This window comes from Carassius gibelio, chromosome A3, assembly GCF_023724105.1.
Source record: "Carassius gibelio isolate Cgi1373 ecotype wild population from Czech Republic chromosome A3, carGib1.2-hapl.c, whole genome shotgun sequence".
NCBI classification, from domain to species: domain Eukaryota; kingdom Metazoa; phylum Chordata; class Actinopteri; order Cypriniformes; family Cyprinidae; genus Carassius; species Carassius gibelio.
Window position 1 is genome coordinate 30,678,172 of NC_068373.1, and position 12,331 is coordinate 30,690,502.

The 12,331-nt window shown below is 41.6% G+C and overlaps 2 protein-coding genes across 3 annotated transcripts in view; both read left to right on the top strand.

Moving 5' to 3' along the window:
* LOC127942456 (GTPase IMAP family member 8-like) overlaps nt 1-12,331 on the top strand; it is a 92,333-nt gene that overhangs the window by 21,164 nt on the left and 58,838 nt on the right. The gene's annotated exons all lie outside the window — the stretch shown is intronic.
* Nucleotides 1-12,331, top strand: part of LOC127942419 (GTPase IMAP family member 8) — a 63,251-nt gene that overhangs the window by 7,873 nt on the left and 43,047 nt on the right. The window contains exons 6-7 of one of the 2 annotated variants that reach the window (XR_008149327.1): nt 726-743; nt 1,276-1,450. Coding sequence is in view for 1 of the 2 variants with exons in the window: in XM_052538121.1 (XP_052394081.1) it covers nt 10,632-10,673 (42 nt within the window). In the remaining variant the exon portion in view is untranslated. Of the gene's footprint in view, nt 1-725; nt 744-1,275; nt 1,451-10,631; nt 10,674-12,331 lie in introns of those variants that run through there. The other variant, XM_052538121.1, reaches the window with a different exon arrangement.

The following is a 12,331-nucleotide window of genomic DNA, read 5'->3' on the forward strand; positions in this document are numbered from 1 at the left end:
TTGATCTCCGTTACAACAAGGACATTTCAGTAATGGATTTCCACCACTGAAAAACCCTTGCTGTAACTCTGGTACAGGATTTATTTTCGAAGAAATGTAAAACAAACCCTGCAGTGTTTTTGTGCACCCCGTTTTTCAAAAACAACGGGGAATTTCACCCCGAAGGAAGCTGATTGAGTCAGTTCTTGTCATGACCTGGCGCGCTTGCTTTTTTTCTTGGTGGAAGCTGTGCATTTGTTTAGCTAACAAAATATTAAAACTTTATTCAAAATGGTGTACAATTGATTAATTATGTTATCCTGGTTATGGTTGGGCCAATAGACGATGCCATCGTCCATGGCTGATAGAAAAAATTGCATATTTTAGCATTAAAATCCCTTTAACATTTATGGTGATCTGAGGGGGAGGGGGAGTCCAGTTAATGGGGCGTTATTCATTAGCTTTAATGAGAATTGTATATTTTATAGGCCTACATTAAAGTGTATTTCGTTTTTTTATATTTTACATTTATTTCTTGAATGCTACTATTACATCAACTGTAGCTGAAAAGAATAAACCACTGTATATTTAATTTGTATATTATGTTATTTATATTTTTTGTTTTTATATTTTTAATAACAGATTGGTTACCTGAGTACATATGTATAAAGTACAGTCACACTGTATGATTGTGAATTTTAATTGCTGTTTTAACAGAGATTTTTGTCTTTTCTGTTCTTTTACAGATCACTATTGCACACCAAGTAAGCAAAACAACATTTTTGATTTCATTTTATTTTATTTCTGCAAACAACTTGCACCACTTGCAATTGGTTTTCCAGCCCAAAACCTTGTCAAAAACTGAATGCAACGTTTTTGTCTATGATTATTTTGTCAAAACATCTTTTGTCTATGGTAACTCTAATCTACATTAACTATTTAATTAGTATCCAGTTATTTTTTATTAAATTTGTGGAGTTAACAACTAATTCTGAACTAATAAAATAATAAACATAACATTTTTAGAGTCACTTGGCCTCATAAATTTTCCTTATGAAAGAGGTCACTGCAAGCTAATCCTTTTTGCCTCCCTTTAATTCGAATACATCCATGAACAGGCAGTTTTGAAAAGTGCTTTGAATATAGGGGGAATATGATCTAGACTTATTGCCTTATCCGATCATTGAAAAATCATAGGCCTAGGCTACTGAGTTTGTTCCAAGTGTTCAAATATATGTTCTGTTTAACTTAAGTGCTATTTTTTTTTTTGCATTGTGATTTTATCTTCTGTTTTAGATGCTCTTACTCAGCAGATGGGGACAGCTACCATCACCCAATTTTCACCCAAAAGTGGCTGCGCTATGCGCCAGACCAGACAGGAGGGACTGGACGACAACTTATGCAGTCATTAGATGACAATGAAGTGTAAATAAAGAGTAGAGAGGATAATAAACATGAATTTGATTTTAAATAGTGTGGTGTGTTCTGTGTTTTATACAAGATTTAAAATGTTCCATTAATTTTTTATATCCTGGCTGTAGATAAAGCAGGCTATTTAATTTATGGCATTACATTTAAAATTAAAATTTAAAAATGATTGAAATTCCATTAAAATCACGTTGATCCTTAGTTCAGTTGAAATTTCCACATTGTTTCAATGTTCCTGATAATTGAAATACCATTGAAATTCCGTTGATCTATGGACAAAATTTCAACATTGTTTCAATATTAAATCAGGGTGCAAAATGATGTTGAATCAACATCAGAGTTCGATGTTGATTCAATGACTTAATGTTGACAAAGGAATGTTGATTCAGCATAGTTTCAGTGACTGCTGTTTGGGGTGGCATTGTGACATAAGGAGACTAAGTCCTCACAGGGTGTTTTTTTTTTTTTTTTTAATGTGAATGCATGTCCCAGTTACTTTCTGGTAAAAATAAAATAAATAAAAACAAATTATAGTATGTAGTATAGTATTTGATAGTATAGAATCATACTATCAACTAATTATAAAAATAACACACACACACACACACACACACACACACATATATATATATATATATACAGTATTGTTCAAAATAATAGCAGTACAATGTGACTAACCAGAATAATCAAGGTTTTTAGTATATTTTTTATTGCTACGTGGCAAACAAGTTACCAGTAGGTTCAGTAGATTGTCAGAAAACAAACAAGACCCAGCATTCATGATATGCACGCTCTTAAGGCTGTGCAATTTGGCAATTAGTTGAAAGGGGTGTGTTCAAAAAAATAGCAGTGTCTACCTTTGACTGTACAAACTCAAAACTATTTTGTACAAACATTTTTTTTTTTCTGGGATTTAGCAATCCTGTGAATCACTAAACTAATATTTAGTTGTATGACCACAGTTTTTTAAAACTGCTTGACATCTGTGTGGCATGGAGTCAACCAACTTGTGGCACCTCTCAGCTGTTATTCCACTCCATGATTCTTTAACAACATTCCACAATTCATTCACATTTCTTGGTTTTGCTTCAGAAACAGCATTTTTGATATCACCCCACAAGTTCTCAATTGGATTAAGGTCTGGAGATTGGGCTGGCCACTCCATAACATTAATTTTGTTGGTTTGGAACCAAGACTTTGCCCGTTTACTAGTGTGTTTTGGGTCATTGTCTTGTTGAAACAACCATTTCAAGGGCATGTCCTCTTCAGCATAGGGCAACATGACCTCTTCAAGTATTTTAACATATGCAAACTGATCCATGATCCCTGGTATGCGATAAATAGGCCCAACACCATAGTAGGAGAAACATGCCCATATCATGATGCTTGCACCTCCATGCTTCACTGTCTTCACTGTGTACTGTGGCTTGAATTCAGAGTTTGGGGGTCGTCTCACAAACTGCCTGTGGCCCTTGGACCCAAAAAGAACAATTTTACTCTCATCAGTCCACAAAATGTTCCTCCATTTCTCTTTAGGCCAGTTGATGTGTTCTTTGGCAAATTGTAACCTCTTCTGCACATGCCTTTTTTTTAACAGAGGGACTTTGCGGGGGATTCTTGAAAATAGATTAGCTTCACACAGACGTCTTCTAACTGTCACAGTACTTACAGGTAACTCCAGACTGTCTTTGATCATCCTGGAGGTGATCATTGGCTGAGCCTTTGCCATTCTGGTTATTCTTCTATCCATTTTGATGGTTGTCTTCCGTTTTCTTCCACGTCTCTCTGGTTTTGCTCTCCATTTTAAGGCATTGGAGATCATTTTAGCTGAACAGCCTATCATTTTTTGCACCTCTTTATAGGTTTTCCCCTCTCTAATCAACTTTTTAATCAAAGTACGCTGTTCTTCTGAACAATGTCTTGAACGACCCATTTTCCTCAGCTTTCAAATGCATGTTCAACAAGTGTTGGCTTCATCCTTAAATAGGGGCCACCTGATTCACACCTGTTTCTTCACAAAATTGATGACCTCAGTGATTGAATGCCACACTGCTATTTTTTTGAACACACCCCTTTCAACTAATTCAACTAATTGCCCAATTGCACAGCCTTAAGAGCGTGCATATCATGAATGCTGGGTCTCATTTGTTTTCTGAGAATCTACTGAACCTACTGGTAACTTGTTTGCCACGTAGCAATAAAAAAATATACGAAAAACCTTGATTATTCTGGTTAGTCACATTGTACTGCTATTATTTTGAACAATACTGTATATATATATATATATATATATATATATATATATATATATATATGCAGATTCAGCAAGGTGTAATTAAACGTATGATCTTGTACAAATAGCCTATTTAATAACCCCTTTTCTAATAACTTTTGGTGCAATAAACAATCTAAGTAGTTTGTCACTTTCTTGAAATAATTGTAGCACTTAATTCACTTACAGTCATGTTGAGCTGCATTGTTGAATTTAAACTACTAATGAAACTTTTTTTTTTTTGGATGCTGACATTTATTGTAACTCTGAAGCAGTTTCTTTTTGTATTAAGATAAATATGTAAGAAATAACTGATGATTAGAAAAATAATTCACGTTGTAGCCGTTACACCTCGGGTGTGCATTATCGTTCTAATAATTTAATGGCCTGGAGTAAATTATTACACTCATACTACGATTACCACACCTCAAGATATCAATTAGACATATTTAAAGGGATCCGTCTGGTTTTTGTACTTAAATCGCTATTGTGAGTAGGACTATTTCTTCCGAATCTCTTCCAACGCCTCTTTTGCTAGTTCCAGAAAGTCATTTTAAGACTGGTAAATGGAGGCTTGAGCCATTGACAGCATTCCAATGCAGTTATAAAAAAAAAAAAAAAAAAAAAAAAAAACCTGTAACCTACCTGTTTGTGTAAATATCCTGATGAGACGTCACCTCGCTCGGAGTCTTCACTGGAGCATCATTTCTTGGGTAAAGGATGATTATATATGGTTCTACCATCAACGAAGTGGAAAGAATAAACTTACAGAGATTGTGGTGGTTTCTATAAAGCTTTTAGTTTAAAAAAAAAAAAGCTGATGAGCTTTTCCCTTCGGAAGGGCATGCAAATCATAGGGTGCCCCCATCCACATTCAGCTTATGGTCAAAACAAGTGTCTTGCGGGTATTCAACTTAATCTACAGCGATATCATTGACTTGATTGCAATAAATGCACAGACACTACTTAACTGAACAGAGATTACATCACTGAATTCAATGATGAACTGCCTTTAACTGCCATTTTATATAAATAAAGGTGACTTGACTATTTTGTACGCTTCCACCAGCTATTATGACACCCCCTAGCTACAAAAACTACGCCATTCTTTCTGTGGTCCATATTAAAAGTAAACTAGCCTGTAAAAAACACAGTGACCGCAAAACTACTGCATTACAACTAGAGATCGACTGATATGGTTTTTTCTATAGCCGATGCCGATGTTTAGAGGTCAGGTCAGCCGATGGCCGAAATCTGCTGCCGATTTTTAGGGCCGATATCTCGAAGTTTTCCCCTTCATTTGCATGCTAAAATGTCACACTAATAATAAGTGGATGCATAACATTTCTAAACTTATCATCATTTATTGAGCACTGACAGAAGTCAATCAGAAAGTCAATCATTTACAAAAAAGTTTTAGAGCATTTATCACGCAGAATTTTTCAAGTTTGTTGGAACATAAATTTAAACATGAATATACATTTAAATAAAATAAATAAAATGTTAAAAAAAAAATCAATTAAACTGGAAAATACAAAAAAAAAAAAAAAAACAATATATATATATATATATATATATATATATATATATATATATATATATATATATATATATATAAAATAACAGTAGTGCTGCAAACACACTAGCAACCAGCAACATTTGTGTTTGGTATAAATGACACAGAACATCTAAAGTGCATTCTAATTTCAAACTTACATCGCAGTCTGTTCATTATTAAAATAAAGTACAGTCAACCAAGCATATGAAAGGTTACACTGGTCAGTTTAAATAGACCGTAGTATACCGGTCCTCTCTGCTGTTATGCCAAGGACGTTTTTGCTCATGTGAAGAGGATGATCTTTTCCATCTAGTTTACATTAAAAAAAATTCGCCAACTTCTACAGACGATTCATTAAAAACTTTAGTACCATCACCAGCCCGCTTACCAACCTCCTTCGTCGGAAGCCCAAGTCCCTGTCATGGACTCCTGCCGCCTCCGAAGCCTTCCAAACCCTAAAACAGGCTTTCACGACTGCCCCACTCCTTGTGCATCCGGATCCAGAATTACCATTCGTCGTGGAAGTGGATGCCTCTACCACCGGAGTGGGAGCGGTCCTATCTCAGCAGCAGGAGACACCCAGCCGCCTCCACCCATTCGCCTTCTTCTCCCGGAAACTCAACCCGGCAGAGGTCAATTATGACATTGGCAATAGGGAGCTACTAGCCATCAAGCTTGCCCTGGAGGAGTGGAGACATTGGCTGGAGGGAGCTAAACACCCCTTTCAAGTACTCACAGACCATAAAAATCTGGAATACCTCAGAGCAGCCAAGAGATTCAACCCAAGACAAGCCCGCTGGGCGCTATTCTTCACCCGCTTCCAGTTTACCATCACCTACCGCCCCGGGGCTAAGAATGTCAAGGCCGATGCTCTGTCCAGATGTTATGCACCCGAAGAAAAATCGGAAGACCCCGAATCCATCCTTCCTGACAAGGTTATAATCGCCCCATCTCCTGGTCTGCAGAAACTCTCCCTCCAGCCGAGGCCCGCAACAACACTCCGCCGGGTTGCCCACCAGGACTCCAATATATCCCCAGGACACAGCGCACTCCTCTCATTCACTCGACCCATACATCACCTGGCACTGGTCACCCGAGGGTCAATGGAACCCTCTCGTTGCTACGGGAACGCTTCTGGTGGCCCAACATGGCCTCGGATGTCAGAAGGTACGTGAGTGGATGTACCAGCTGCGCAATGCCGAAAAGTCCTCGCCATCTACCATCCGGCAAACTTCATCCTCTGCCCTTTCCCAACCGCCCGTGGTCACACCTAGGGGTGGATTTCATAACAGACCTTCCACCTTCTGACAATTGTACCTGTATTCTGATAATTGTGGATAGATTTTCTAAAGCTTGTCGTCTTCTTCCTCTGAAGGGTCTCCCCACTGCCATGGAAACGGCAGAACTGATGTTTAACCATGTCTTCAGGTACTTCGGCATTCCAGAGGACATCGTGTCAGATCGGGGCCCCCAGTTCATCTCCCGGGTATGGAGAGCGTTTCACTCCCTCCCTAGGTGTGGCCATCAGCCTGTCCTTCGGATACAATGGGCAGACGGAAAGAAAGGTCCAGGAGATCGGACGCTTCCTCTGTACCTTCTGTCATGGTCACCAGAACTCCTGGAACCAATTCCTGGGGTGGGCCGTGTACACACAGAACTCCCTCTGTCAACCCACCACCGGTCTCACACCCTTCCAGTGCGTACTCGGCTACCAACCACCTCTATTCCCCTGGTCTGGAGAACCCTATGATGTTCCCACGGTCGACTGTTGGTTCCGGGAGAGCGAGAGGGTCTGGGACGCGGCCCATTCCAGGAACTGGTTGATGCACTCTGCCGTACACTCATGTCAGCACCCGCATCACCACCCCCAGCGAGCACTTCCGCATCTCTCCTTCACCTGACGTGCACACCAGTCCCATGGCCCATTGCAATTGCGTTTTAAAATACAACAACGAGCACCACGAAACCATTTAAAGAAGCGCATTCAGCGGTCTCCTTGATGGGAAACAGTCAACAAAGATAAATGATCTCCAACGTATGGCGCACTCTCTTCATTTTATCAAATGATCATAATCAAACCTATTCATTTTACAGTCCTGCTACTAGCATTTTATTCAGACTAAAACCCCTTTAATCCGGGTGAGAAAGCTTTTTTTTTTTAAGGGGCTTTGTCATGATTCTGCCTTCATGTCCTGACTTTTCTCTAGTCTTGAGGCAGGATCATGACAGACCCGTGTTTTGTGTACAAGCACATGGCCTTGTCTTTGGGCCATGTGCTTGTGTTGTCTCGTTCCCTTGCCCCGCCCTCCTTGTTATCCTAGTCTTGCCGTGATTGCCGTATCTGTGCCACCTGTTGTGTCTTAATTAGTTCCCCTATTTAGATCCCCTAGTGTGCTCTGTCTTTCGTCGGTTCATTGTCTCCTTATATGTGTTTCTACTTGTCAGCCTCGTGATAGAGTGTATCCTTGTCACCCCTTTGAGAAGTCTTTGTATATCCGTGAGTGTTTATTTTTAGTTAGTGTTCTAGTGTTTTGAGTCTTTGTTTATCGTGTCAACATAGTCCTGTTAAGTTATTTTGAATCTGCCCTAGTCCTTGTTTTCCCCCTCGTGGGTTTTGTTTTCCCCTTTTTGTGTTTAATAAACCCTTCATGATGTGATTCCTGTCTGCATTTGAGTTCCTCCTTGCCAAACCCTATGACAGAATGAACCGACCAAACCAGAACTCAGCAGACAGGATGTCCTCCGGTCTACAATCCCAATTCGAGTTCCGCCAGCAATGCTGGATGTCTTCCCCACCGACAAGAAGAGGGTCGCCCTCCCATACTCGTCTGAGTCAGAGCAGGTGGATTCTTAATAATTATGCCCGGCTGTGGGAAAGTTTCTCCCAGGAGGAGCCACAGAGGTCCCCACCATCTACCCAACTGCCAGGGATCCCAGAGGGTCATCTCCTGGCCGTCACAACACTGGGGGAACAGGCAGATCCCTCCCCGAATCCTGAGGCGCCTCCCACTCCCATCAGTCTCCCCAAGAAGCGAGGGAGACGGTTCTCGTGGGAATCGGAGTCAGCCCTGCCAGAGACACTCCCCCAACCCGTCTCAGACCCAGCGGTGACCTCTGCACCGCGGGCAAGGAGGAAGAGGAGGAAGAAGGGGTCTTCCGGTCCTGCGACTCTGTCTTCTCCTGCAGCGGTGAGCGCTGGCGTGCCCGAGCCAGCAGCGGCGAGCGCTGGCGTGCCCGAGCCAGCAGCGGCGAGCGCTGGCGTGCCCGAGCCAGCAGCGGCGAGCGCTGGCGTGCCCGAGCCAGCAGCGGCGAGCGCTGGCGTGCCCGAGCCAGCAGCGGTGAGCCTTGGCCCCGAACCGGCGACTAAAAGAACTGTTTCCAAGTCCGCAGTCGTGAGGGCGGAGGAGAGAGCCGCGACAGACTCTGCAGCAGAAACATTACTACAGTCTGCCTCGTCTCGTAAGGAGATGCCGGTTATTATTGCAGCCAAGACTTTGTCTGATTATTTGTCTCGTCTTGCCCAGATCCTTCAAGTCCCTACCAGTCCTGTCTTGTCCCCAGACCCTGTCCCCAGAGATCCCAAGCCAGCCGCAGTTAGCGCAGTTCCTGACCCAATTTCTGTCTCCACTGATGTTGTCCCGTGTCCCGCTGATGTTGTCATGTGTCCTGTTGATGTTGTCGAGTGTTCCGTTGATATAGTCCCGTGTCCTGTAGATGTTGCCCCGTGTCCTGTTGATGTTGCCCCGTGTCCAGTTGATGTCGTCGAGCGTCCTGCTGTTGTCTCCTCTGTGTCTAGCCGTTGTCTCCCCGTGTCCAGCCGTTGTCTCCCCGTGTCCAGCCGTTGTCTCCCCGTGTCCAGCTGTTGTCTTCCCGTGTCCAGCCGTTGTCTCCCCGTGTCCTGTGACTTCTCCTGTCATGTCCTCTGTCAGTTGTCCTGAGACCACTCCCCACCCCTCACCACCCAGACCTGCCCGGACCCCTCACCGTCAGCCTTCGTCCCGTCCTTCTAAGACTCCTGCCCCACCCACCCAACCTGGTCTGTCCCCCATGAACTTTGTTGTCCCGCCTCCTCCCCTTCCCTTCCCTGTTTGTTTTTTTTTATTTGCCACCCTAACCCTGTCGTAGTGTATTCGTGTTTGCCTTTGTTGTTATTTGTCATGTCTTGTTGGTTTTTGTCTCTGTCCCAGTCAGTCATGTCCCGCGTTTGATGTTCCCTTGAGGAGCGTCTGGAAGCCGCTCCTTAAGGGAGGGGTCCTGTCATGATTCTGCCTTCATGTCCTGACTTTTCTCTAGTCTTGAGGCAGGATCATGACAGACCCGTGTTTTGTGTACAAGCACATGGCCTTGTCTTTGGGCCATGTGCTTGTGTTGTCTCGTTCCCTTGCCCCGCCCTCCTTGTTATCCTAGTCTTGCCGTGATTGCCGTATCTGTGCCACCTGTTGTGTCTTAATTAGTTCCCCTATTTAGATCCCCTAGTGTGCTCTGTCTTTCGTCGGTTCATTGTCTCCTTATATGCGTTTCTACTTGTCAGCCTCGTGAGAGAGTGTATCCTTGTCACCCCTTTGAGAAGTCTTTGTATATCCGTGAGTGTTTATTTGTAGTTAGTGTTCTAGTGTTTTGAGTCTTTGTTTATTGTGTCAACATAGTCCTGTTAAGTTATTTTGAATCTGCCCTAGTCCTTGTTTTCCCCCTCGTGGGTTTTGTTTTCCCCTTTTTGTGTTTAATAAACCCTTCGTGATGTGATTCCTGTCTGCATTTGAGTTCCTCCTTGCCAAACCCTATGACAGGCTTTGCACATAATAATAATAATACCGCTGCAGACGCATTTTGCAGTATTAAGGTTATTAATTGATCGTTAATTTAAACGTCGATCGATCATGGAAATTATCGAATATTGACATCCATAAATTCAAATGAGTTGGATGGAAACCTAGCTATTGTCTGCATCAAACCATGCTTCCGAACAAATGTCATTCACCATTCTGGGCAGCTCCAGCACAGCTCTCACTCCGAGCACGCTGCTGTCTGTGAGTGGCGGAGTAACGTAGACCTCAATCACGCTGCAGTGTTTGTGAGAGCTGCCAACTTCTACACCCCATTTACAGAGTGAGATTCCCTGACTACCTTTATCTCCCAAGGACTGTTGTTGAATCTTCCAAAAGTTTTGACATTTTTAGCACTTCCGTTTCTGACGCGCAGACTCAAACTATGCTTGATGACATTAGCAACCTGTCTGACAGATGTAAATCTTCTAGTAGCTGTGCGTGCAAACTGCCATCGTTAATCTTGCAGAGACGGCGAGCTTGAGCGGGGAGTTCTTTGGCGTGAGTGAGCAGGAGTAAGTATTTTAAATTTTTTTTAACTTTGAATTTTTTTATTTTTATTTTTTTATAGAGAGCAAGAAAGACCAAAGTTCATCTGGTAATCGTCCCGCCAGTAAGTGAAGAAAAAAAAACTATGATTAACAAAAACATAGCATTAATATTAATTATTAACCTGCATTTTATGTGAAACAGGATTAATGTTGTAAACCATTAATAATTAAACCAGACCTAATGTTTGCATGTTAATTCTAACATTGTTCTGCACACATTCACTAAATCCAGTCAGTCATGATCAGAGATGTATAGTAACGAAGTAGAACTACTTCACTACTGTACTTAAGTACTAAAAGGCGGTATCTGTACTTTACTAGAGTATTATTTTTTTCTCCTACTTCCACTTTTACTTCGGTACATATTTTCGCTGAGTTTAATACTTTTACTCCGATATTTTTTTAATGTGCTGCATCGTTACTCGTTACAATTATAATAATGTTACGAATCATTCCATTACAAACCACTGCCAGAACTGTAGATGGCAGGTTTGATGAAGCTGGCACATCATTGAGCGAAACAAGCGATTAAGAAGACTGTGCGTGCTGACTGAACTGCTGTGAAGAGAGAAATGAACATCGAGCCGAGCCAGATAATGACTCGTTCACGAGTCAAGAACCGGTTGCATCGGTTCTCGGATGACCAGTAACGTTAGTTCTTTCTGACAGTTCGATTCAATAAACCAGTTGAAGAAAACAGTTCATCGATTCTTTTGCGCTCGATGCAATGGCGTCATTGGCGTTGACTGCACCTGGGCTCATAACATTAACACAGAATCAGTTCAGAATCAATCACCAAAAGAATCAGTTCGGTTCAGACGCTCTGTGTGTCGGTTTGTTTCACGCTAAATCACACATGCGCAGTATCATCGGCTCCTCGGTTCACGAATCGGACGCGTCTGACAGAAACGGTTCTTGACTCGTGAACGAGTCATTATCTGGCTCGGCTCGGTGTTCATCTTCAGTTCTCTCTTCACAGCAGTTCAGTCAGTGTGCTGTTTGAGTCAATGAATTACTCCGGGATATTGGTTTGTTTTAACTCAGAGGGAGTGTCAGACACATTAAACAAGTTAACAGCTTAATTCATATGTGGATTAATGCGTATTGGAGACGCGAACTGTTTAAAACGATTCAGTTCAATTTGGTGGACTGTTTCAAAAAGATCCGGTTACATCGAATGATTCGTTCGCGAACCAGATATCACAAACTGCTTTGTTTTTAACTGTCTTACAACAGACACGGAAGAGAAGACAATGCTGAATAAAGTCGTAGTTTTTGCTATTTTTGGACCAAAATGTATTTTTGATGCTTCAAAAAATTCTAAATGACCCTCTGATGTCTTATGGGTTTGAAACAACATGAGGGTAAGTTATTAATGACATCATTTTGCAAATTGGGCTAACTAACCCTAGTAACCGTTTTTTGTTTACAAGAAGTTACAGTCAAAGGAATTGTGATTGTCCTTTAGGTTAATCATTTGAAATAGTAAAAACAATATGTTCAAACTTTTGACTACTTTCTTTAATAGCTACGTAACACAATACTTCTACTTTTACTTTCAGTACTTGAGTAGTAAATTTTTAAATAGACTACTTGCAATACTTAAGTACAAAAAATGTTGAATACTTTAGTACTTCTACTTAAGTGTGGTGTTTAAAGAGCACTTCAACTTCTACTCAAGTCACTTTTTTGATAGAGCACTTGTACTTTTACTCAAGTA